The sequence below is a fragment of the Ochlerotatus camptorhynchus genome, unplaced genomic scaffold (genome assembly GCF_037179485.1).
Source record: "Ochlerotatus camptorhynchus isolate MF236.1 unplaced genomic scaffold, CSIRO-AGI_Acam_v1.1 ptg000108l, whole genome shotgun sequence".
In the NCBI taxonomy this organism is placed as follows: domain Eukaryota; kingdom Metazoa; phylum Arthropoda; class Insecta; order Diptera; family Culicidae; genus Ochlerotatus; species Ochlerotatus camptorhynchus.
The window spans coordinates 355,983-383,633 of NW_027040598.1; the positions used below are offsets into that span (position 1 = coordinate 355,983).

The window sequence follows — 27,651 nt, forward strand, 5'->3', positions numbered from 1 at the left end:
TTGGGTACCCGCGATCTCTGCTATATGCAGTCGATTTATGTGTTTCTGCAAATGTCTAGTATAAGAATTTAATTCGTTTGTCTTTTGTCTCTCTTTATTAGTTTTTGTTTGTCTTGTCCCCCGTCTCGATGAGTCTCATCGTCGCCCACTGGTCACCATAGCCGGTCGAACTCCAGACGAATCTAGAACCACACTACCGTTCATACTGGCGACATCACTCTGATGAGACAACGAAACCCTACCCAAGCTCCTCCCCTTTTCCTATCCTTCGACAATGTACCCCTCTAACCTCGAGTAAGCCGCGAGTAATCGGCCCAACTCCTACTAGACATAGAATTAAGTGAATTTTGTTACAAACAAAGAACAATGAATTATCGGCTCCGTAAAGCTAACGCGATTGAGCCTTACAAATAAACGAACTAGATAAAAAAAAAAAATCGTTCAGTATGGCACCGGAAATCCTCCGTAAATGGTATATGATTATGCGGGAAGAACATATTGTCATCACAAGGAATTTCTTTCGAATTGAAAATCACAATCATTTCCAATGAAGCAAACTAGCTTTTTATCAATCTTCTAAATTCCTCCCCTCAATCATGCTCCATTAATTCGTTCTCGCAGCATACTTCACCACCACCATCTTACCATGTTCATCGCTGCAGTGCTTCTTGTAATCTTTGAAAACGTTGAACTCCGCCTTACAATTTTCGCAAGTAAACAGCTTCGCTCCGGTATGTTGCCTCTCGTGCAGCCGGAGATCCCTATTTCGGACGAAACCCTTATTGCACACCTCGCACAGAAACGGCCGAATTCCCCGATGTACCGTTTGCTCGTGCCGCTGCAAATCCGGCTTGTGTGCGTAGGCTCGCTTGCAACCCTCGTACGAACATTTGTACTTCCGTTCACCGTTATGCATCTCCGATATTTTGAAATGCCTCCGGAGAGTTTTCAGGTCCCGGAACTTGTACCGCTTGCCCGCCTTCTTGCACGATTCACATTCATGCGTTTCGACTTTGTTGTGAATGCGCCAGTGGTGCCACAGATTCTCCTTGCTTTTGAACTGCTTGTCGCAAATGGAACAAACATTATCGCTCGGTTTGTCATGTCCTAGTTCCTTGTGCCGCTGCAAATTGGTTTCGCTCACAAAAGCTCGACCACATTCATCGCACTTGAAATCTCGTCGTACCGGAACGTTGGAATGAACCTGTCGTACGTGACTCTGAAGCTGAAAGGTCGAAGCGAATGCTGATCCGCATTGTTCGCAGACGATGTCTTTCGCCTTCACCAGACGATGCCGTTTCAGCGCACGGCGAGATCCGAAGTTACAATTGCAGATCGAGCATACGTGGGTGGATTTCTTTCGTCGGAGTTCATTCTCCAACTGTTTGACCTGATGAACTCGGTCGACATGTTCCAGGAGGGATTGTTTGGTCTCGAATACTTCGAGACATTTTCGGAAACAACAACGGCGATCGCTGAGGATTCCAGGTGCTTTAGGTGATTTCTTATCGACGGGAGAGCTTGTAGGGAGCTTATGGTCTCGACTCCTGAGATGAAATCGAGCAAATATGATACTTCCGGTACGGTAAGTGCAAAACTCTCGTTTGCAACGATAGATTGCCTCCACATTGATACCATTCAGATGAGATTGATATCTGTGTTCATGTTTGAATATTTGGTGGCATTTCGTGCACCAAAAGCTTCCCGTTTTCAAGGCGTCTTCCTCAGTCTTTGGTCTATTCGGATGATGTGCGTCCTTGTAATGCTTATCAAGTTGAGTTTCATCGCGAAACATTTGATAACAATCACAGCACAGGTGGCCTTCGACCGACACTTTTTCGAACGATTCAGTAACTTTGTCAAAATCCATCATCGGTTTCTTGTGGATCACCGAAAATTCCATATGTCGATCGATAGCCGCCTGATCTCGACAGATGTACCGACATAGCTTACAGGAAAATAGTTTTGGAATGCTCCGTTGATTCATGTGCCGCATTTGAATGTTCAGACTACGGAATTGTTTGTGACACAACGGACAATGGGTGCCATCCGGTGATTCATCCAAATGATGTTGCTCTTGGCAGTGTTCCTCCAAATCCACCTGCGAAGAGAAGTACTTCTCACATCCACAGCACGCAACACCATTGTAGTAGACAATTTGGAAATTCTCGTGATCCTCAAGCTCCACAATCATCTCTTTCGGAGGCAAGACCTGAATCGTTCTTCTTGACAGCGAAATATTGGTCGGAAGATTTCCTCCATCATTCTCCGCAGTTAAAGTAATCTCTTCATACTGCACCGAACTATCCGACGCCTCCGTTATCATATCGGACACATGTTCAGAAATGGTGATAAGATCGTCTTCCTCAGTCTGATCAATTGCAACCATTTCGTCATCCTCCTGAGAGTCTACTTCTTCGACCATAACTTCGCCGCCATCCACCGTAACCACCTCAACGGGAACCTTATCCACTAGATGCATCAAGCTTTCCCCAACGGAATCCTCATCTGCAGAAAATTGTTCCTGTTCGATAATCTCATCAAACAGCTCATCCTCTCGGCGCATCATCAGATCCACCAGGATTTCGTTTTGGGCCTTCGGTTTCGCCGTTGGCAGTTCAATCAGATCGTCAACAATCCGGTCCGGTATCTGCTGATCTCCGTCAGCATCGAGCTGCTGGAGTTGTTCGGTGAATCTCAATCGATCACGTAGTTTTTCATCAGACAGGCGGCATTTGAGGCAGAATTGATAGGCCTCCAGCAGCTGCTGGCAGCAGATTGTGCAGATGATCTTGGGAAGTTGATCATCGTTGGTGATCTGTTGTGGGGATAGATGTAGGATTTTGATTGAAGGGCTGCTTTTAAGTTTATTGAAATTGGAAACCGGTTAGACTTACTACAAATGCAAAGGCGTGGTGCTCATGCTAGCTAGAAGAAAGTGCCTAAGTTTGTTGTGATTAAATCAAACGATAATTTAATGCATGCTTGGATTAAAAACTGAAAAATCGCTAGTTAAAAGTGTTAATCTAATCGAAACGGCATGCTGCAGATTCCAGATATCAATTTTAATACATTGCTGTTATGTTTTCGGAAAATTACTAATTCATTAGCCCTTTGTTTACCGACGAACCGACATGCCACTGGTGCGTTTCTGTTGAGATTTAAGCAAGCAGTTGATTTCAACACTGTATATAAGTATAAGGAACTGGTTGCTAAGCATACATAAATAACAAATACATAGCAACCACCAGCTATAAAACTGGACAGGTAGCACAAGCAATTTAGTCGATCATTCTCTGCTTGATCGTCAAGCAGTTCAGTTCGGTGTTAGCTCGCTCTCTCGAGTTGTTTGAAAAGTTTATTGCGATAGTGTTCGCGCTCTCTCTTTCGCGGTTTGTCGTGCGTGTGTGTGTGCCCCGTAATGGGGAAGCATCGGTCGCGAAGCCCGGCGAAGGTCCAGAACCCCGGAGAAGGAAGCTCCGGTGTGCCTACCTCGAACAGGTTTGCTGTTCTCCCCATGGATGGGAATATCCAGCCAGCTGTGTTGGAAAAACGCAGTAAGAAGAGGAAGAAGAATCGAGGCCAGTCCGATGTCACTGCGACGAACAACAGCGATGTTGGAGATTTCGGTGACGCTGCCGAAACCGTGAATACTGCCGAAATGAGCTCGGCAAAAGTGAAGCTACCTCCATTGGTAGTGAAAAATGCCCATCTTAATGTGCTCATTGCGGATCTAGCGACGCTGGGTGTTAAAGCCGAATACAAGTTGGGCAGAGTCGGCACTAAAGTGATGCTCCGTACCAAAACGGAGTTTGACGTGGTCGTCGCCCACCTGAGGACTTCCAAGGTGGAATTCTTTACCCACGACATTCCCGGTGAGAAGCCGTTCAAGGTCGTCATCAGGGGCCTACCAAACTTCGACCCGAAGTTTATCGAATCAGAAATCAGGGACCGGTACAAGCTGGCCCCAAGTGCCGTGTATCGAATGACAAGAAGAGACGAGAATGTGAAGGCGTATCCGGATAGCCTTTTCCTGGTACACTTCCAGAAGGGAACGGTGACGCTCAACGCACTGAAAGCCATCCGGTCCATCAATTCCATCATCGTTCGCTGGGAGCCATACCGTGGCGGCCATCGCGATGTGACTCAGTGCCAGCGGTGTCTGAACTTCGGACACGGTACCCGCAACTGCAACATTAAGCCACGCTGCGGAAATTGCGCTCAAGACCATGCCACCTCCGAATGTGCTGCGGATGAAGCTGTGGCGTCCAAATGCGCCAACTGTGGTGGTGCTCACCAAGGATCCAACAAGCAGTGCCCTAAACGCGAGGATTTCAAGCGCATCCGAAATCAAGCGTCCACCAACAATCAACCAGCACGAAGGAAGGATAAGGCCCCGGCTTTCAGGACAGAGGACTTTCCACCTCTTCGTGGACAAGCGAATCCCAGGGTGCGATCCACGCCCCCTCAAGAAACGTCTGGATCTTCTGCTGGACAAAGCTCTCCATCCCCCCCTGGATTCTGGAGGCAACCAACAGCTCAAACAAACAATCCCGATCTGTTCTCAGCAGACGAACTGATGGAGATTTTTATCAACATGACCGGTGCTCTACGTAAGTGCCGCAATAAGCCCGAACAGATCCAAGTGCTCGGTAAGTTCATCATCCAATATGGTGTCTAAACCGCTAACCATCGCTACCTGGAACGCTTGCTCTGTAAGAGCTAAACAGATTGAGCTTGCCGACTTCCTCCGCAAGCATAGCATCGACGTGGGTCTTCTAACCGAAACCCACCTAAAGTTCGGTGACAGCTTCTGGTTGCCTGACCACAACATTATCCGGCTTGATCGCACCAGCTCCAGGGGGGGGGGGTGTAGCGGTCATCGTCAGAAAGGGAATCAAGTTTTTCACTCTGCCTCACATCCGCACTTCTATCATCGAGGCCATTAGTGTGGAGGTGGAATCACCAACTGGAAACGTCCGGTTCATCGCTGTTTACTGCCCACGCCAGTGTACCGCAAGCAACGGATTAGGAATCCAATTCAAGAAGGACCTGACCGCCATCACCCGTACTAGCTCCCGATTCATCGTTGGGGGCGACCTGAACGCCCGCCATGAAGCTTGGCGGAACTACCAGAGGAACCGAAACGGATGTCTATTGTTCGACCACGCACAACATGGACTGTACACAGTGCAATTTCCGGACGAACCAACTTTCATCTCTCCGGCGGGAAATCCCTCCACGCTAGACTTTTTCCTGTCAAACATCGGACTATCCAAGCCGGAGGCGCACAACGATCTCAGCTCCGACCACCAACCGGTGGTGACTGAAGTCGGTGTCAACGTGGTTCCTGCTAGAGGCTGCCTGCGTAAAGACTACCACCATGTCAACTGGGTGCAGTACGGTCGAATGGTGGACAGCAACATCGATGAAAATCCACTGCTCGACACCGTAGATGACATCGACCGGGCGTTGGAAGGACTCCAACAGGCCATATCCGAGGCTGACGAGACATGCGTTCGACAAGTTCCTGTGAGGGGTAAGTTTGTTGCTATTGATTCCCACACCCAATTATTGATTCGATTGAGAAATGTGCGTAGACGCCAGTTTCAGAGGACTGGAGACCTGGGCAAAAAACGTGAAATGGCCGATCTGAACAGGCAGATTGCTTCCAGAATGGACTCACTCCGAAATGAAAGTTTCGGGCGTGTTGTCCAGAATCTGGACGACCGCTCCAGACCATTCTGGAAGGTAGCCAAGGTCCTGAAAATCATCCCAAACCCGTTCCACCTCTCAAAGTCGAAAATGATGACGATCGGCTTTTAATTACCCCACAGGAGAAAGCAAATGCGATCGGCAAGCATGTCGCTTCATCGCATTTGCTTGGCTCGACTATCCAAAGTCCGCTCGATGATCAGGTTGCGCAATGCGTTCAAAACCTAGATGCCTCCCCTTGTGTCGTGCCTCCGGCGGATATGATTACAGTACAACAAATTTGCTCAGCGCTGAAATGCACCAAGAACATGAAGGCTCCCGGGTTTGACGGTATATTCAACTTGATCTTGAAGAGACTCAGCATGAAAGTGCAGTCTCTTCTAACCGCTATCTTCAACAGATGTTTGGAACTGCACTACTTTCCAAGCATCTGGAAAGTAGCAAAAATCATACCGATCCGCAAACCCGGTAAGGATCCAACATTGTCTTCAAGCTACAGACCAATCAGCCTCCTTTCAGCGCTGAGCAAATTGTTCGAGAAACTCATTCTCAATCGTTTGCTCAAGTTTGTCGAGGAAAATAACATTCTCCTTCCGGAACAGTTTGGGTTCAGAAAGGGGCACTCCACCAATCACCAGCTAGTACGGGTGATGAATAACATCCGAAGTAACAAAGCTGTATCCAAGTCCACAGCCATGGCCTTGTTAGACGTTGAAAAGGCGTTTGACAATGTTTGGCATGATGGACTTGTGTACAAGCTTTGTAACTTCAACTTTCCTTTACATCTTATTAAAATCACCCGTAACTACCTCCAGCAAAGGTCGTTTAAGGTATCGTTGAATGGTTGTCTTTCCGACACGTTTTCCATCCCAGCAGGAGTCCCGCAAGGCAGTCTGCTGGGACCCTTGCTTTACAGCATTTACACTTCCGACATTCCTCCCCTTGGAGACGGTTGCGTGTTTTTCCTGTTCGCAGATGATACCGCAATAGCCGTCAAAGGAAGGATGCCTCGCGAAATAACGAACAAACTTCAACGATGCCTTAACGCTTTTGCTGATTATGCCACCACGTGGAAAATCAAAATCAATGCCTCCAAAACACAAGCGATCATGTTCCTCCATCGGCAATCGCCCAAACTGAAACCGGCTCCCTCTTGTACTGTAATCATGGATGGCACAAGGGTTGAGTGGTCCGCCGAAGTAACCTATCTCGGGATGTTGTTTGACGAAAAGCTCCTATTCCGCTCGCATGTGGAGAAAACCGTAGTCAAGTGTTCCGCCTTGGTTAGGTGTCTGTATCCGCTGATTTGCCGCAGATCCCGCCTCTCAAGGGTGAACAAACTGGCCGTCTACAAACAAATCATAGCACCTGCGATCCTCTACGCAGCTCCGGTGTGGGAATCATGTGCACAGACTCACAGGAACAAAATTCAGGTCGCTCAGAATAGAGTGCTGAGGATGGTTCTTGATCGTCCTTTCGACACTAGAATAACAAATTTACATGAAGAGGCAGGCATTGCCAAAATAGATTCCAAAGTTAACGAAATTAAGACTAAATTTGCACAAAAATGTAATTTATCAGAACATGCTTTGATAAGCAATTTGTATATAGTAGGTTAGGTGTACATAGTAGTTGTAGGTTAGTTGTAGTTGTAAATAGTAGTTATAAGTAGTCTCATTTTTCCAATTCAAATCAAACCAATCCCACCAAGGTGGTCATACTTTAAAATAGGCCTGATAGGACTAGGAACTGTAAATAATAATTAAAATCTCAAATGTACTAAAGTTGAAAAGACGCATCTGTGTCACTTAAAAAATTCATACATGTAAACCACACAATCACAAGAAATAAAGATCATTTAAAATGGCAAGCAATTTAGTCAGTAATAAATTACCACCCGTACGATACAAATCTTGTTTTTCTATACCTAGGTTATGGGCCCAGTCACACCATACCTAAGAGTAAAGTAGAAGTTCTCGAAGCCGTTCCAGTTCCAGATCCAGGATGACCAGTGCAAAGAAAGCAGGAATCGTGCAGTTTGCCGGTGAGGGCTACGACACGTGGCGGTTTCCTGTGGAGATGCAGCTTTCAGCTCAAGGAGTGAAGGAAACGATTACGAAGGATGCACCGGAAGGTGCTGCAGCACTAACGGCTCTCCGCGAGAAGGACGAGAAGGCCAAGGCACTCCTGGTGTCATACGTTGCAGACAGTCATTTGTAATACATCCGCGACAGTAAAAGCGATGTGGACGTCGCTGGCAAATACCTTCGCGAAAAAAGGTTTTGCTGCCCAGACGTACATCCGGCGATCAATGGCCATGCTACGAATGGTGGAAGGAACGTCCCTGGCGGATCATTTTCGTCGATTCGATGAACTGGGAAGACAGCTGAAGGATGCGGGTGCCACGCTCACGGAGCTCGACATGGTGAGTCAACTGTTTACCACGGCGATGGACAATTTGGACGATCAACAACTCAAGCTTGAAACCTTTATTCGATACCGAAGTGACCACATCGCCATCTGATTGTCGATCATCAGAAGCATTGCGTCCGTGTACTCGGAGATCGTAAGCTAGCCTTCGACGACATGGAGTCACTCCTCGTGCAGATTGAAGCCTGTCTCAACTCACGACCGCTCACCAAACTATCCGAGGTTCCGTCAGACTTCCAAACCCTCACACCGGGACACTTACTTTCTGATCGGTTCGTCCTTGCAGTCCGTCCCAGACGTCGACTATGAATCAATTCCAGCAAACCGTCTCCACCAATGGCAGATTATCCAGCAACTGCTCCAGGATATCTGGAAACGCTGGCACGTGGAATACCTCGCTTCGCTACAACCACGTAGTAAGTGGTGCAAATCGTAGACGAGAACCAGCCACCGATGCGCTGGGCCAATGCACGAATCCACGATCTACACCCAGGAAAGGACGGCGTAGTACGAGTAGTCACTCTGCAAACTGCAACCGGATTCCTCACTCGTCCTACGGTAAAAATCTGCGTACTTCCAATACCATTATCAGTCGACGATCAACCATCAACGTCAGCAGCACCGCAACCGCGGTCGGGCTAGAGGTTTCCTTTGTGGATCAACTTGGCCAACAGCATGGTTTCTGCAGAAGCAGATCAACCAAGCTCATCAAGTCGCTGACAATAATTCAAAATACAAGGCCCTCAAACTGCAGGATCCAGGTAAGGACCTGTACAATCTCTTAAGTTCTATTGGGAAGTTCTACCGGGTCTTAATTATTTACATGTTATCGAGATAACCTGGAAGCCGGAGACTTCAGAAATGGTCATTTCTGCCGGGAGCAGGATGTTCGATACCGAAGTGACCACATCGCCATCTTAATGTCGATCATCAACGGACTCCCCACTGGTCACTCACCGTTGATCACTGTTCATCAGCCGAACCGCAGCATCTCCACCACTACCTACCGGAAAATGCTACTAATGTGGAGAGCCTGGGCATAAGAAGTTTGCTTGTCCCATGCTGAAAGGACGACCCGAAAAATCCAATCGACTAATTATTTCGGAGGAAGTATCACCAGCTCCCGGGCAAGAGGGGGGGGGGGAAGTGGAACAACAAGCAGACCTTCAAGAGGACGAAGACAACAACGATGATGCTCGTGATTCTGGTGACTATTCTACAGCTCCCACCACAATTAGAAAGAAACGAACCCAGTTGTAGTGTTCCGAGGTCAACTGGTCGGGAGTGCAAAAGACCAGGTTGGTTTTCTGATTTTATTCCATACAGAGCTCTTTCTGCTGGTGTGAATTCCCAACAGGTTCGTGAATGCTGCACCGAAGTCAACGGTCATCCTAACGAGCGTGAGTGGAGGCAAGCAATCCAATACGAGCTGTGGGCACTGCAGAAGAATGAAACCAGGATCGTGGTGAAATGTCCCAAGGAGGTACATCCCGTACCGTGCAAGTGGGTGTTCAACCTAAAAACGAATGCTGACGGACATCCAAGGTTGGTAGCTTAAGGCTACGCACAACAAAGACACGTGGATTACGAAGAAACCTTCGCACCGGTGGCACGGTTGACTACCATCAGAACCCTATTGGCACTCGCAACGACGAATGAAATGGAGATTCACCACTAGAACACCACTAGATGTCAAGACCGCTTTTCTAAATGGAAAGCTCGACGAGAAGGTATACATGCAATGTCCAGCGGTCACTTTATGGTCTGAAGCAGTCACCAAGGTCCTGGAACAGTCATTTCAACGATTACCTAGCTACCTTTGGATTCACGCGGTCACAGCATGACTACTGTTTGTATGTCCACGCCCAAGGAGATGACACTATCTACATCGTTGTATACGTCGACGATCTTCTAATTGCTACTAAAACGGAGGCGGCCATCAAGAATGTAAAACACAACCTGATGGAAGACATTCGAGATGACGGACATGAAGAAGATCCACTATTTCCTTGGAATCAAAATGGACATGGATTGACGAAGCTATCCCAGAAGGGTTAGATCGAGAGGGGTATTGCTCGTTTTGGAATGGAGAACTGTAATCCTGCTAAAACGCCAGCTGAACTGAAGCTGCAGCTGCGGCGAGCAACTAGAAGATGTGAGTTTCCCTACCGTGAACTCATCGGAAGCCTCATATGTACCTCATAATAGGCTCCCGACCGGACTTGTGCTTTATCATTGGATACTTGGCAAGGTTCCAGGACGATGCTGGTGAAGAGCATTGGAAGCATGCTAAACGAGTCTTACGATACCTGCAAGATACGAAAGAGATGGGATTAGTCTACAGAAAGAAGCCAAAGGAACCACCAGTAGCCGCCTACGTGGACGCCGATTTTGCCAGTGACAAAACCAGTGATGCAAAATATCATGACTCTCACTTGACACTCGCCTACGCATCAACCGACAATCGCTGACAGAACGTTTTGTCACGCAGTGAGAGGTAGAACTATGGCAAACAACAATAACCAGTAATGGTCGCTGCTCACAAGCAAAACGTTACACTCGCTGCTGATGATGAAAAGCACAACGAAAACAGTGAAGACTTCTGCAGTACGATCATGAGAAAAACCGAAACGACAGAAAAAAATGAAAACAATGCCTTCGCATTCTAAGTTCGTCACGGTAGGAGCGAGTGTGTGAGTTACAAACAAAGCAGGCAACATTAAACGGAAGCTGTTGGGCTCACTCACCAACACACTCACATAAGCAAGCAAAGCAGCAACTGCTTCAAAACGAGCACAGATGAGTGTCGTGATTGTCGAGAATGACCAGATCGGTGATGGATCACAACCAAAGACGACATTCACCAGTAGCTTTTTACTTCTTTCGTCAACTTGATGGATGGTCATGGAGAGAGTTTCGACAAGCACATCGATAGGAATGTACAAAGCGTTACTACCATCAGCTGTTTGACGACCTTGATTGTGATCGGTCGCAACACTGGACAAAACCGACCGAAAATGTGTTCCGGGTTTTTTGCTGAACATTCATGGATGCAATGTCTTCTACAGAAGCCGAATATGTTCCCATGAGTTCTTGCGTAAGTGAGACAATATGGTTGACCGGATTGATGTCTGATCTTCAAGTGACAACACCGCTGTTTCCGGTACCGCTTTATCAGGACAACCAAGGAGCAATTGCGATGGCTCAACGAGAGGAAACCAAGCGAGTAAAACACATGGATGTAAAGTTCCACTTCGTCCGTGATGCAGTTGCTAATGATAAGGTAAAATTAATTTACATTCCCACCCAGAAACAACAGGCTAATTTCCTAACGAAGTCCCTACCCGTACCGATATTTGCCGCTGTGTGGAATAAGATAGGTTTAGAAGAAATGAAGAGGGATATTTCGATGTTAATATCACGAGATCCTAACCATATAGGATGTTGCTTCATTCGGTAAAGATGTTCAGGCATACAAGGTCTTCTAAACAACTCTGCACACTGAGCCGAAACACAGCATGATACACTGTTCGGCACATTAAGGCACACTTAGACAAGTAGGATACAGGTAATATAATATAAAACGGCATCACTGTTGAGTGTTGATGTTTTGCCAATCGTTGCTAAGGTTCAATACTTTGTCTACTCGCAAATGAAGCTAGTGAGAGAGTATCATACATAAAACTGGTGATACAAGGATTCAATCAAGAATTTTAAAACAACGGATACCCACACCGTGTGTTGAAGATCGTTCGAAAAATTATGTAAGTATTGTCCGAACCATGAATCTCTTCAAACCTAGCAAACCTAAGTCCTCTTTCGAAGCAAAGCAAAAATCCCAGCGGATCGTGTTTTCAGCTAGAACAGCTTCTATTCGGGCTTCACTTCAGTCGAGTTTATCTACATCATGACTGGTCCAGAGCGTCGTGTCGATACGACAGTCAAGAGTCTCAAGACGACTAAAACGGGTTACCTCTAGAGAATCATAGTGCAAATTTTCTGACGGTTGCCTTTGATGATAAATTCGTAAGGCCACGTCACCACTTTCATCAACATCAAGCAAATGGATCCCAACTATACGACAGGCATGGCGGAACACCTACAATATGATTCGTTATGTTATTCGCTGCTGAAGGCGCCGTTGGGTTCGTGAAGCGGAATCGACGGAACGCTTGGTTCGACGAAGAGTGTCAGACGGTTTTGGACGAAAAGAACGCAGCGCGGGCGGCGATGCTGCAGCAAGGAACGCGTCATAATGTGAAGCGATGTAAACAGAAGCAAAGACAGCAAACCTCTCTCTTTTCTGGGATAAGAAGCGCCGCGTGGAAGAGCTGGAGTGCAAAGAAATGGAACAGCTGTATCGTTCTCAAGAAACACGCAAGTTCTACAAGAAACTCAACGCATCCCGCCAAGGTTTTGTGCTGCGAGCCGAAATGTGTCGGGATAAGGAAGAGGGTATCTTAACGGACGAACGTGAGATGATTGAAATGTGGAAGCAGCACTACAATGAACATCTGAACGACGCAGAGGCTGTGGACCAAGGCGGCAGGAGGAATGGCTTCGTCGGTACAGCGGATGAGGGGGACATGCCAGTTCCCACGATAGGTGAAGTTAAGGATGCTATCCGACAGCTTAAGAACAACAAAGCAGCTGGGAAAGATGGTATCGGAGCGGAACTTATCAAAATGGGCCCGGATAAGTCAGGATCTGGGATACAGAACAGCTACCGGAGGTGTGGAAAGAGGAAGTAATATGCCCAGTATATAAAAAAGGCGACAAACTAGAATGTGAGAACTATCGACCGATCACTATTCTTAACGCAGCCTACAAAGTGCTTTCCCAGATCATCTTTCGCCGTTTATCGCCGCTAGCAGGCAGATTTGTGGAAAGTTATCAAGCCGGTTTTATGGACGGGCGATCGACAACGGACCAAATCTTTACGTTGCGGCAGATCCTCCAAAAGTGTCGTGAATGTCAAGTCCCTACGCAACCACGTATTCATCGATTTCAAGGCCGCTTATGATACTAAAGGGTGATACGGTCAAAATTTGGTCAATATCAACTTGACGTATTTCTTTCAATTTTGCATTTAAAAAACCTGAACACCCCTCATTTTGAAGGTGTGTGTGTGTAGAATGTTGCTCCTATTTTGATTTTGGAATTCACTCTTCAGTTGTCAAAATGCCGTCCAAGCAAGAAGAGCAGCGTATCAAAATTTTGCTCGCGCATCGCGAAAATCCGAGCTACTCGCACGCAAAGTTGGCAAAATCGCTAAAAGTTGCCAAATCAACCGTAACAAATGTAATTAAAGTGTTTGGGGAACGTTTGTCGACAGCCAGGAAGTCTGGATCGGGGGGAAATCGAAAACCGGAAGCCGCTGAGACGACAAAGAGAGTTGCCGGTAGTTTCAAGCGAAACCCTAACCTCTCTCTCCGAGATGCCGCAAATAAGCTGGATGTATCGTCTACAACCGTGCATCGAGCCAAAAAACGAGCCGGACTATCGACTTACAAGAAGGTAGTGACTCCAAATCGCGATGATAAACAAAATACGACGGCCAAAGCGCGATCCCGGAGGCTGTACACGACGATGCTGACGAAGTTTGACTGCGTGGTAATGGACGACGAAACCTACGTCAAAGCCGACTACAAGCAGCTTCCGGGACAGGAGTTTTATACGGCAAAAGGAAGGGGAAAGGTAGCAGATGTTTTCAAGCACATGAAACTGTCAAAGTTCGCAAAGAAATATCTGGTTTGGCAAGCCATCTGTACCTGTGGCTTGAAAAGCAGCATTTTCATAGCTTCCGGGACTGTCAACCAAGAAATTTACGTGAAAGAGTGTTTGAATAAACGTCTGCTGCCTTTCCTGAAGAAACACGGTTGTTCCGTACTGTTTTGGCCGGATTTGGCATCTTGCCATTACGGTAAAAAGGCCATGGAGTGGTACGCCGCCAACAACGTGCAGGTGGTTCCCAAGGACAAGAACCCTCCCAACACGCCAGAGCTCCGCCCAATTGAGAAATACTGGGCTATTGTCAAGCGGAACCTAAAGAAGACCAAAAAAACTGCTAAGGGCGAGCAGCAGTTCAAGGCAAACTGGCTTTCTGCGGCGAAGAAGGTGGACAAGGTGGCTGTACAAAATCTGATGGCGGGGGTCAAGCGTAAGGCCCGGCAATTCGGATTTGGAAAAGCGGAAGCCTAACTGAATATTTTTCCTAAATTTTATACTAATTGAACTTGAAAAAGAAATTTAATTTGATTTTTTAAATAAACGATTTCACCGATTTACACGCGTTTTCCCTTGACCAAATTTTGACCGTATCACCCTTTATTGACCGTGAAGAGCTACGGAAGATTATGGACGAGAACGGTTTTCCCGGGAAGCTGACCAGACTGATCAGGGCTACGATGGATGGTGTACAGTGCTGCGTGAAGATATCGGGTGCGTTATCGGGCTCGTTTGAAACTCGCAAAGGACTTCGACAAGGCGATGGTCTTTCCTGCCTCCTGTTCAACATTGCGCTAGAAGGTGTTATGGAACGTGCGGGCTTTAACATGCGGGGCACGATCTTCAATACGTCCAGCCAGTTCATCTGCTTCGCTGACGACGTGGACATTGTCGGAAGAACGTTTCAGGCCGTGGCGGAGCTGAAACTTGAAGCATAGAAGGTTGGATTAAAGGTGAATACGTCGAAGACAAAGTATCTGTTAGCTGGAGGAACCGAGCGGGATAGGGCTCGCATAGGCAGAAGCGTGACAATCCACGGAGATGAGTTCGAGGTGGTGGATGAATTTGGGTACCTCGGATCATTGGTGACGTCGGATAACAACTGCAGCAGCGAAATTCGTCGGCGTATTATTGCCGGAAGTCGTACTTACTAAGGACTCCACAAGACCCTGAGGTCGGGTAAACTTTACCTCCGTACTAAATGTACCATGTACAAGACGCTGATAAGACCGGTAGTTCTCTACGGGCACGAGATGTGGACGATGCTCGCACTTTGTGTTTTCGAACGACGAGTGCTTAGGACCATCTTTGGTGGGGTATGTGAGAACGGTGTATGGAGGCGAAGGATGAACCACGATCTGGCGCAACTCTATGGCGAACCCTGTATTCAGAAAGTTGCGAAAGGCGGACGGGTACGATGGGCGGGACACGTTTTAAGAATGCCGGACAACGATCCTGCAAAAATTGTGTTTGCCTCGAATCCGGCCGGTACATAACGAAGAGGAGCACAGCGTGGTTAAACCAAGTGGAGCAGGATCGTGGAAGTGTGGAACGGTCAAGAAATTGGAGACAAGCAGCCACGGACCGAGTGAATTGGTGTAACATTGTGATGCAGGTGAAATCCTGAGGGATGTCGGACCAGGATAAGTATGTTATTCGTACGAAAAGAAGAGTACCATCCATCCTGCGAAGATCGGATTTCATTTTGGAACGATCGAGCATCTATGGCTTGATAAATACTCACATTCAGTATTAGAAAGTTCACCAAAATTCACTACGAATCACGATTCTTTTTTTCAATGATGAACTTCGTGCAATATCCCGAACTTTTCCAACGCTGCTAAAATGCTCGCCCATATGCTTTACCCAAAGGTCACCCACTGGATGCCTTATCTCCGGTCTTGCCGATTATCTTCGGGACGAAAATTTGGTATGTACTTCGATGGGATAACCACAGGACTTTATAGGGATGTCCATAACATTTTGAAAGATTTTTAAGTACTGCTATAAGCTCTTGAATCGTGAATCGCCCACGTTTGTCATCTGTTCACCGGCAAGGCATCAATAATTCAAAAAGACCTCGCAGAATTTTGTGGACGGGTTGAATTTGCATGATCACCGTATTGGTTTGATCGTTTCTAGTTCCTCTTCCACCTCCCGACCCGCTAACGTTCTAATGAGAATGAAGGTGAATGCTTGCCATGATCTATCAGAGAAATTGAGATTGTAAACACAATCATAAAAGTCGAAACTTTCGGTATTGCCAAACTCATGGAATATTAACACCTTGATAGGCCCTGTTTGATTGTCCTTGATAGGCACGTTCGTCATAACGCTTGGCACAGCTTTCGGCACAACTCAATCACTCGGTACGAATTAAGGTGTGCAGAGTTGAATACCCCTTGGATAGTACCTATTTATTTGGAAATTTGCTGTAACACTCAGAGGACAACAACTTAAGAAAAGGATGACTTGCAAATACTTTAAATTAGGTTTATTATTCCATCGCTTGCATTTCCATATTGAATAGCCATGAACAGCCATTCCATCATGGATACAAACAATCGTTGGTTAGTAGAGGAAACTTCCACCACCACGAAATAGACAATCTTCGGATTCCACGCTTTACCAATGTTTGAACCCACCTCTGATAGCGATGATAGAATTATTTACATCAGCGTTTTGGATGATTTGTGTTATGGGGCTAAACCAATACTAGGGTTACGGTATGTAATGTGGGTCTAGTCCTTTCATTCGGCCTATCACGCAAATAAATAATTAATTAAGGAATATTACACAAAAAATAAGGAAAATATTGATCACTGATGATTGATAAATGTGTACCACACACAAATCAATTTATATCACAACATTTCAATACATTTTCAGCTCTCGTAAGTAATAAAACTGGTTGAGAATATCACTCTGTTCGGAGTTTTTAGCCGCCATGACTTCTAAGGTTAAGATGGGAAGGTTGCACTGACGATCATCAAATGGCCTGATTATGGCATTTATTGAATGGAATTACCTGATAATACACACTAGACGTAAAACTCACAGTTACTGTTTGAATATTTTATGTTTATTTTAATTGTTTAACAACGTTTTCACAAGTAAATCATGGACCCAACTTTAGGGACACATTTCTTTTCTATGTTCCTAACTTTGGCCCATGAAATTCATTTGACAGCATATAGCAATAAGAGTAACGTCAACAATGTGGTTTGCATTTGGATGATAAGGAACGAACAGGAAGGGAGATTTTTTCTGCCAAATCTGTATAATGAACATCACAATGTTTTGATTTAGATATTCTGCGGTCGAAAGACGATAAGCGAAATTTTTAATTTTTAATTTTTAACTTGAGTGATTTAATGTAGTTTTCGTAAAATTTTCTCTAAGAAATGTTTTGAGGAATGAAGAGTATTAAGTTAACAGTGATAGTGATAAAAAAAAATACATAAGAAAACGTTACCAAGAGCGTTTTTTTTGAGAATCAAACAGGATAGGACGAAGTTGCATCCATAAATAGACCCAATTTGGGGACAATAGACCGATATTACATACATTTCCCTGGTGAGTTTTTGTCTTAAAAAAAGTAAGTTTTTCAACTTTTTGCGGTTCCTGATAGCAAACGACATGATAAGCATATCTAAGCATACCATTTAGCAGTAGAATATCGTTTGCAGGTAAATTAATTGATGAGTTATGATCAGCGAATCCAAACACATAAAGCAACCAACGATACAGACAAAACGGTTGCTACGACTACCATGACAAACACGCTCTGTAACAAAGCTCGATCCGAGTGGTAGAAGGATAATGATATATTGCTTGCCTGCTTTGTTGCAATATACACGGATGAGGACATAGCTTGATATGAATCGGGAAAAGACATAACAAAAAAAATTCCCATTAACACACGTGTATCATCTTCGGCTTTACTTCGTGAAGCAGCTTGCCAACAATTTGCTCGTTTCCTTCTACCGCCCCGAATCAGTCGGGTCGCACGAGCTGCTTGTCATGAAAAAGAACGGTGAAGATTATATCATTATTGTTTTCAACTTCTGACATAGCGTTATTATTCGGTTCGTTGATCGCTTGTTATTTTGTCATTTGGAGATATTTTTGATTCCTTGGTTATGATTAAAAACGTAATCTATGGCTGCATATTAGACCGAGGTTAGGGACGTATACCCTATATGCATTTCAATTTGGAATGACAATCATTCTACAGAGAGCATTACATATTTCAACTGAGGTCCGTTCGCTTCTCGTATCAATGTTCATCCTGTATTCGAGAGGAGCATCATCTGATTACAAAACCACCGTCATCCGGATTCGCTATCAGTCGAAAAAGCGATTTCGATGTTTCGATTTGAATGGTCTGAGGTTTCATTCGAACAGAGGATGATGTTTTGGTACAGTGTAATGCTTTCCAGCATGGTGAATGAGATCAATCCAAATTTGCTCCATGTTTTCCCGTGGAAAACCTCAAAAATCTTCCGAAAACAAAATCAGTCTATGAGTAGTACCAATAGACTGAGAGAATCCAATCTTTAATCCTGGAAAAAAACATGAGTCAAATTTACCCTTCGCTGAGCTTCTGCATTTTTTGCAATTTATGAGTTAACTGAATTCAAATTTGGGCTGATCTTATTGGCCGTGAGTGCATACAAACATTTCCATGCATTTTCTCGACCAATTCCTGCACCAAATATTCAAGCATCTACTTCATCTACTTCCAAGCATTCAAAAAGCATACCAAAGATGCAAAACTACTCACCGTCAGCTGCCCGCAGAATGCCAACATCTCCGCCAGCGTTGGATGCTGCCGTTGCTCACCGTCGCCGTCCTTCCGCTCGTAGATGGAAACATGTCGCAGCTGCCGCTGGCCGCAATCTTCCGCGCAAACACGACACGCCGATTGGACCGGATTTTCCATCGCACTCAATATAGGTTTCAACAATATCACATTTTTGTTCAATTTGAAAGCGACGCGAAGATGCTACAGTGGACGATCGATTGTGTTTATGTTTATGCGGGCAAACACGGTAGACTTTTGAATAAGGCGCATTACAACACAAGTTTCCAACTTGCTTTTTAATGGAGCGAAATGTTACGAATTTTACCACCATTTACTACAATTATGTTTCAAAAGTCAAAACCAATTTTAAATTGCGTTAGAAAGTGATTTTGCTTCACAAGCTTTCTAAAACAATTAATTTTCATCATTTTAAAAGTTTTAAAATGAACCTCATCTGAACTTCCAAAATCCGACCGTCAGCACCATTCACCACTCTGACAGCTCGCTCTCCAGTATCAGGATGCGCTTTTTGAGAGAGAGAGAGAACACTTTTCTCGCTCCCGAGCTAACCTCCAAAGTCGCGTGTTTTTGTTTACATCTCACATTTGGGAAAAAGTCGCGTGCATCTCGGTCGCTGGAATTTCATGCCATTTTCCGGGGAAAATCCGGCTCGAACCAGGTAAACAATGTGCATTGAGACAGCGGAAAAGGCAGCTCCAGTGAGAAACAGTGAAAGCAGTACGAAAACTAGCATGGATCGCTCGGAAAAGGACGACAATGGGTTGCGAATCCGTCGCATAGCGGGTGGCTGCATGATCAGCCATGCTCCGCTGTTTTCAGCGGATGGCAAGTAAGTGATTTTCATGGATGTAAAAGAATTTCCCAAAATTTCGATTTAATTTCCAGCACAATCTACGTCGTTTGGGATAATACGATCCGGGCATTCAGTGTCATTACTGGTGAGTGTGTGCGGGATTACGAAGGAGCCGACGACAACATCGTCGGAGTATTCATCAACCGGAACAATCCGAAGTTCCTGTACGGATGTACCCGCAGTGGACAGATTCTCGGTTGGAAGGCCGATTCCGGAGTGCTGCAAGAGTGCAAGCAAATACTTCTGAACACCCGGTTCCCGGTTGACCACTTTAGCATTATGTACGACGAGAACGACGTAGTAACTTATCTGATAACTGGGGGATCGACCAAAACCATCGCTATGATCTTTTGCCCTTCGAAGTGGAAAGTTCTGCAGACGCTACCGTTGAAGTTTGACAAACCAGTGTCGCAAATAAAACTGGCCCCCGGAGGAGATAAGCTGAACTATTTTGCGATGATAACGGACGACCTGTGGCACTGGGTCACGATCAAGCCCTGCATCCGGGTGTTCACCAAAAAGCACTGCAACGGCGTTCAGACGCGCGTGGTGACGTGTCATCCGACGGAGGACATCGTTGCCATTGGCGATGTCATCGGGAGAGTGGTTCTATACAAGAATTTCCTCGCCACGAAGAAACCCGTTCCGGAGATGTACCATTGGCATCCAAATCCGGTGCAGTGTGTGGTGTTCTCGCAAACGGGGACACACTTCTATTCGGGTGGCTTGGAACGGGTGCTGGTCAAGTGGACGGTGGGAAAACAGGGGACCAAGGACATTCTACCGCGACTATCGGATTCGGTTGTACAGGTCGCAGTGGCTCCAGAGAATCTGAGGGTGGCCTTGTGCACCGGGGACAATGGGATTCAGATTCTGAACGCCCTGCAAAAGCAAACGGCGGTGGTGCAGAGTTTTTCGCGGATTTCCGATGACTATACCGGGCGGAATCCGTACCCGATCGGGATCCGGGTCAATCCCCGGACCCAGGCGATGATCCTGAACGGAAGAATCGGATGCATTCAATTCTTTTCGACTTACACTAGGAGTTTGCTGTACACGGTAAGTTAATGGACGTTAGGGCACTGACAGCTTCAGATCTGACGATTTTCGTTAATTCCCCAATTCCAGTTGGACATCACTCTGCGGAACTACAACACGCTGGAACAGAAAAAGGTCATCTACAACACGGTGGTCACGAACGTGGCAGTTAACGCCTTCTGGCTGGCGACGGTCGAGAACTGGAACGACAACTGCTACTCATCGGAAACCCGGCTCAAGTTGTGGAGATACGACGAATCCCGCCAGAACTACTCGCTCAACACGAACGTCGAGAACGTGCACATCAACGGAGTCAACGGGCTGGAGTTCTCCAGCAGTTCCAAAGAACGGGACGTCCTCTGTGCCACAGCCGGCAATGATCGGTGCGTCAAGGTGTGGTCCCTGGAAGAGATCGAAATGACTGGTGGTGGTGAGAAGCTGGTCTGGATTTGCGTCGGTCGCGTGGACTATAAAAATTTGCCCGCCCGCTCGATATCCTTCTCCCAGGATGGATCGCTTCTGGCCGGAGGATTCGGAAATGTCCTCTGTGCTTGGAACGCGGAAACCCTCCGCCTCAAATGCGTCCTTTCCGCTCCGGCTGGTTACGACGGTGGTGCTTCTCGGATAGTTCTGTCAGTCCCCACCAAAAAGAACTCCGTGGACAAAAGCGATTACCTCGGCAAGAAGTCCAAGATCGTCCAGCAACTGCTGGAGGTTCTGGAATCAAGAGACGCTTCCAGCCTCTTCAAAAACGTCACACCGTCCAAGAAGAAACGATTCCTGGAGAATCAAACCAAACCAAACCCAAATTTGTCCGAGAGTGAAAAGAAGCTCATATTCAAGCGTGTTCAGCTCCAAAACGAGCTGACACTGCTGCAGAAAGCTGAACTATTCCACCGGCTACGCATCCAGTGCCGAACAGCCGGTCAGATGAAGGAGAAGATTGCCGACAAGCTCGCCAAAGCCAAGCAAGTCTCAACAGAAACCGAAATCCGGCTCCAAAAGGCGATCGACAACATCTGCTCCAACGCTAAATTCCGCTGCAAGCGGAAGCTCCGTCAGTACCAATGCCGGAACGAACCAACCCTAAGTCTGTCACACTTCACCAGTGTCTTCGATTCCGAGAGGGACTACAACTCTCGCAAAGTACCACAGAAGCAACTCCAAAACCGTCAACCACTGAAATCCACTGCACAAATCCGGCACGTTCTGTTTTGCTACGGCGAACACTCCCATCTGGTTGTAATGTGCACCGACAACCGGTTGCTCGTTTGGAACCTACTGACGCTCCGGATGCAAGTGACCGTCAACCTAAGCGTCGACCGTATTGTGATCGATTCGTTCACCAATCTGATCGCTGTTTTTACCACCGATAACGAATGTAAGTCACTTAACTTCATGGGAGAAAATTTCCTCAAATCACACGGATCGATTCGTTTCAGTGTACATATTTCTCCCGAACATTCCGATGCCGCTGTACCAGCGGAAGAATCTACCCACGGTGTTCGGAGCGGCTTGGATTCCCCGAAGGTTCCCCAAATCGCAATCTTTGAATGTGGACTGGCAAGCCGTTTCGCACTTGTATTTCCTAAATGATAATCAGGTAGGTAGCTTCTGAAAGTTTAGTTGAAAATATCGTGCCGATTTAAGCCTCATCACAATTCTAGGAACTACTGCATTTGGTATCGGATAGCGACGAGGAGTCACTTGGCCCGGTGGTCTATATGAATGATGTGGTCGGAAGTGGACTGCCGAATACGCCGTTCGCAGCGATGCTGGCCAAGCAGCAAACCGGAAGTGGAATTCAAATGGGTGCGGCGAATGACGCCGGACGGATTGGAGTGGCTGGGAAGAGCAGCGTCAATGAGGTTAGTGCAATTTGTACTGCTAGTAACATCAAAATTCCGTTGATGAACACTCTGTGTTTTCAAAGCTAGAGGTGGGCTTCTGTTTAACGAGTAAAAGATCGTGGGTTCAATAATTGTCTTGGACATCTGTTAAATAATTTTACCTAGAAAGACATGATGAGGATATCGAAAATTCCATCATCACCTGGAGCTTTCATATTTTGAATCTTTTTAGTTATACAGGGTGTCGACTACCTAGAAAACCTGGAAAGTCAGGGAATTTTAGTGTAGGTCAGGGAAAAAAAAAATGTTGATTACATTGCTAAAAATTATGTGTGGGACACATAAAACAATCTTTGAAATTTTATCAGTGCATGACGTCAACGTTTTTGGGAAGATCCCGGGGCATCAGATCTACTCGCTGCGTTTATGGACGCCCTTGCCGGTATCTCTTCGAACAAGTTGTTGCAAGTGTCCATGGATGGGCCTAATGTGAATTGAAGCTAGAGGTACAAGAAGCTGATAGAGGTGGCGAGAAGCTGATAGATCTGGGAAGCTGTGGGCTGTATATTTTGCATAATGCATTCAATGATAGTGTTTGCAGTATCAGTTGGGATGTTGTCAAATATTTGCGTGGTATCCAGAATATCTTCAAAGATGTACCAGCAGAACGAACGTTTATCACGATGTATTCTGGATCTACCATATTCCCGCTAAAGTTTTGCGGTCACCGATGGTTGGAAAATAGTGCTGCTGTTCAGAGGGCAATCAAAATTACTCCGCAAATACGAAAATTTATTCAAGGCGTCCAGAAAGACAAAATCGAAACAACGTCTGTTTCCTACCAAGATGTTAAAAACGGTTTGAATGACTTGCTGCTGATGGCTAATAGAACGTTCAGACTACAGAGTTATAACATGTTATAGCGCTATCCTGATGGTGGTCTCTGTGTAGCAATTATTTGACAACCGTTATAACATGTTATAACTCTCCAGTCTGAACAAGGCATAAGCTAGCTTTCTTCAAATCAGTTGCTGTCGAAGTTGAGCCATTTCTATGCGACGGACAACCCTATGGTGCCTTTTTTGTGCAACGCGATGTCTCAAATGGTTAGAGGCATTATGGAAAGGTTCATTAGCATTGATCATCTGAACAATAATGCACAGGTAAATGTGCATTTGATCAATATGATCGCAAAAAGGAACGACTGGACGTCGGCGTATCCAGAACTATTGTTGGTTGTGAAAATGATTGGTTGCTTATCGCATGGCAACGCCAATACAGAGAGAGGTTTTTAGGTAAATCTAGATAGATCTGGAATTATGGCGTAACAGCTTTTGTAAACAATGACTTCTATCGACGATTTCTAGGAACTCAATGCACGCCCACGCAAACCAACATAACCGCCGGGTAGGGGAAGCCTTCCTATACCCGATGGTGCTGTTGATTTGCGTTGGTGAGCCTTAACTTTCTAGCAATCATCGAAAGAAGTCATTGTTTACAAAAGCTGTTACGCCCTAATTCCAGCTCTATCTAGAAATGCAGAATATCTTTTTGAAAAAAAATAGCATCAGTCCAGCATCAAAATGAAAGCATATTGAAATCAAGTTTTGATATCAACATCAAACTGAAATCCTAATTTGATTTCAGTTTATGCAATTGATAAATTTTGTTTTCATTTTGCTGTACATTTGCTCTTCAAAAATATGTTGTTGCGGGTTTGATTTCATTGCCTTAGCATAACATCAAATTGAATACTTGTTTTGTTATCAACATGAAAAATTGATATCAAATTGAGTATTCAGTTTGCTCTCACTGATAGCAGAAATAGTTTTCAATGTGATGTCACAGGAAGATATGTTTGCTATCAATTTTGATATTTTAACCGTTAAAACGACCAAAACGACAGCATTTATCATTTTCAGCGAAATCACAACATCAAATTTAGATTTCAATTTGATCTCAGACTTTGCTCGTGTGCTGTGTCCATGATCGGGGGAAAAAAATTAAATAATACCACTGAACTGTTCAAAAGTTCATCTAATTGAGGTTAACCACTAACGGTGCAAATCCTGATTGGCGGACAAAAGTTGGCGCTACTTAGTGGCGTAAGATAGAAATTTTGACATTTATTTATTTAATTACATCAACAGGCTGGATGAAGCCCCAATGATTTAAACCTTATCAACTATGGTAAAAAAAAAATACATTCAAGCATGGTCATAACATAAAAAACATTAAAAAACGTATATCTTATAGTCAATATCTTAACTCCTGCCGGCGAAAAACAGAAGAAAACTTTCGACGAAGCGCATCACGGGAGAGATGAAAGTCGAAAACAGATGCAACTCTGTTGAATGTTCTCTGCAGTCCGCAAATCGCACCGTACGCTCCATAATTTGTGCGACGTAGAGGCAGTCTTAGCATAAGGTTATTACGAAGCGGTCGGGGTTGAACATTCAGGTCAATTTGCCTCAGGATAGCCTCACAATCTGTCCTTCCTTGTAGGATATCGGCCACGGTAAGGGCTCTGTTTGTGTCTCTTCTAGTCCGGAGAAGTTCTAGGTCGATAAGTTGACAACGGCTTTCGTAGCTTGGTAATCGAAACGGATCGTTCCAAGGCAATCTACGCAACGCAAAACGAAGAAAGCGACGTTGAACAGATTCAATTCTCTCGGCACCGTTGTTGTAGTTTGGGTTCCAAACCGCTGAACAATATTCAAGCGTCGATCGAACAAGCGAACAATAGAGAGATTTTAGACAGTAGATATCAGTGAAGTTTTTAGCTATCCTAAAAATGAACCCTAAAGTTCTTGACGCCTTATCAACAACATATGCAATGTGTTGCTTGAAAGAAAGCTGCGAATCCAAGATCACACCCAAGTCTTTCACCTGATTCACGCGTTCGATTGTCGAGCCAAGCAGGTCATAGCTAAATATTATCGGTTGTTGTTTTCGTGAGAACGTAATAGCGGAGCATTTGGCTGGGTTCACTACCATTCTGTTTAACCTGCACCAACTAGCGAATACATTCAGTTGACGTTGAAGAAAGTGACAGTCAGCAATGGAGCAGATTCGTAGGAAGATTTTGAGGTCATCTGCATATGATAACCGAGGAGCTTCGATGACCAGATGCACGTCGTTGAAGTACAGTATAAAAATTAACGGTCCCATGTGGCTTCCCTGAGGTATACCTGATGTGGCGAAGAAGCTAGCTGATCTGCAATCTCCTATGGCAACTTTTAGTTGCCGACCGGTAAGATATGATCGAAACCAACTCAGAAGATTACCGCATACACCGAGCCTGCCGAGTTTAGCAATCGCAATAGCATGGTTCAACTTGTCGAATGCTGCGGATAGGTCTGAATAAATAACGTCCGTTTGAACCCGATCCGACATGCTTTCGGTTATATACGATGTGAGACACAGCAGATTGGTAGTTGTAGAGCGGCCGACAGTAAACCCATGTTGATCAGCACTCAAAAACTGCTTGCAATGGGACAGCAACGGTTCCATAATCACTAGCTCGAATAGCTTCGAAACGGCACTTAACGATGTAATTCCTCGATAGTTATCCACAGCTCGTTTCCTTCCTTTTTTGTGGACGGGAAACATGTGCGCAAATTTCCAGCAAGATGGAAATATGCCACCTGAGAGAGACATTCGAAACAGGCGAAGAAGCGGAATTAACAAGCTAGCAATATGTCTCTTCAAAAATACAGGTGGAACTCCATCAGGTCCAGGATTGAAGGATGACTTGAGCAGAGTCGCGGCCTTAGAAATCATTTCTGTATTAACATCAATTGCACCCAGCGTTTGATCGTTTACTGGAACGTTCCTGGCAGCCAAGTTAATATGGTCGTCAGTTAGTGTCTCATTAGTGAATACACTGGCAAACTTTTCGGAAAAAAGGTGGCATATATCCTGAACAGTCGCAGCAACTTCTCCGTTGAATTCCATAGACGATGGGAGGCCGGATTCCCTGCGTTGCTCGTTCACGTAGTTCCAAAAGGATTTCGGGTGTAGCTTAAGTTTGCGCTGGATGCCTCGTTGGAAATTTGAAAAGCATTCACGACTGACTCGCTGGTACATGTGATTCAGCCTCACATAATGTAGTTTCAGAGGAAGCGTGCGATACTTCGTAAATCTTCTCAATGCTGCTCTCTTAATTGACTTCAACCTACGTAGCTCTCTCGTTTGCCAGGGAGGGTGAGACACTTTGTGGTGAGTTCTTTTCGGGACGTGTCTGTCAATGACATATGCCAAGACATGTGAAAAGGTTTGCGCTGCAGCCTCAACGTCATCTGGATCAAGGATGTTCTCCCATACCATGCTAGACAATACATCTATGATGCTACGGTGGTCAGCTTTACGGAAGTCATAAGAAACCGTAGCAGTATAGTCGCCAAAATCACGCACGTCCTCAACAGTGACAATTAGAGGAGGGTGATGTGGAACTAGCTTAGTTAGTGCACAAGGAGCCGAGGAAATTAATGGAGCCCTGTCCTGTGTGCTCACGAAGCAGAGGTCCAAACTACGACCATTTTCATTAACTACATGGTTAATTTGAGAAAGCGTCGCTGCGCTGTAGTTGTCGAGAAGGCTAATAGCTCCTGCGTGAAATGTAGATCTATCAGGATCTGGATACAGGAATCCGCTATGAGATGGACTCCACGAAACGCCTGGCAGATTGAAGTCACCAAAAATGAATATCTCATCAACTGGAGTGGAACTTTCGACAACTGTGAAAACTGACCGACAGTGAGTATCGATGAGTTCATTGTCGCGGACTCGATCAGGTGGAATGTACAGAGCGCATAGAAATAGTGTGCGATCACCCAGATTGATGGCTGTCCAAACCTGCTCCACATTGTTCCATGAATCGTTCTCGATGGCCTTTGCCTCCAACCCGCTACGGACAGCTACAAGGACACCTCCGCCAGTAGATTTACGGCTGTTGTTAGGATTCCGATCGCAACGAAAGACCTCGTAGTCAGGACCGAAGACTTGACTGGAAAGCGTTCGATAATCGAGCCACGTTTCGCACAGGACAATAATATCGTAGCAACGATCCGATACAGCTAGGCGGTATTCTTCAACATCAGAATTCATTCCACCGGCGTTTTGGTAGAATATCACGACGTCCTGCTTGCGGCAAGGAATCGAACGACTGCTCTCCCTGGAAATCACAGATACATCAGGCAATAACTGAC

The 27,651-nt window shown here is 45.6% G+C and overlaps 2 protein-coding genes across 2 annotated transcripts in view; one reads left to right on the forward strand and one right to left on the reverse strand.

Moving 5' to 3' along the window:
* Window positions 1-584: 584 nt before the first annotated feature.
* On the reverse strand, window positions 585-18,898 carry LOC135699424 (zinc finger protein 16-like). The gene is made up of 2 exons (XM_065219688.1): window positions 18,659-18,898; window positions 585-2,818 (listed from the first exon to the last, which is right to left on the reverse strand). Exons 1-2 carry the CDS (start codon window positions 18,815-18,817, stop codon window positions 605-607), a joined length of 2,373 nt encoding a protein of 790 aa, XP_065075760.1. The 5' UTR covers window positions 18,818-18,898; the 3' UTR covers window positions 585-604.
* Window positions 18,899-19,289: 391 nt separating this feature from the next.
* Window positions 19,290-27,651, forward strand: part of l(2)05287 (WD repeat-containing protein l(2)05287) — a 50,227-nt gene continuing 41,865 nt past the window's right edge. Inside the window, exons 1-5 of the mRNA XM_065219683.1 lie at window positions 19,290-19,529; window positions 19,586-20,612; window positions 20,682-21,972; window positions 22,034-22,194; window positions 22,259-22,459. Of these exons, the coding sequence (XP_065075755.1) occupies window positions 19,366-19,529; window positions 19,586-20,612; window positions 20,682-21,972; window positions 22,034-22,194; window positions 22,259-22,459 (2,844 nt within the window). The 5' untranslated portion in view covers window positions 19,290-19,365. The remainder of the gene's footprint in view (window positions 19,530-19,585; window positions 20,613-20,681; window positions 21,973-22,033; window positions 22,195-22,258; window positions 22,460-27,651) is intronic.

What these genes read in the sequence shown, in the direction of transcription:
- LOC135699424 (XM_065219688.1), bottom strand. Translation starts at nt 18,817, where the DNA reads ATGGAAAATCCGGTCCAATCGGCGTGTCGTGTTTGCGCGGAAGATTGC. An exon ending in CATTCTGCGGGCAGCTGACG is followed by an intron (nt 2,819 to 18,658) that starts GTGAGTAGTTTT and finishes TCCCCACAACAG; the next exon opens with ATCACCAACGATGATCAACT.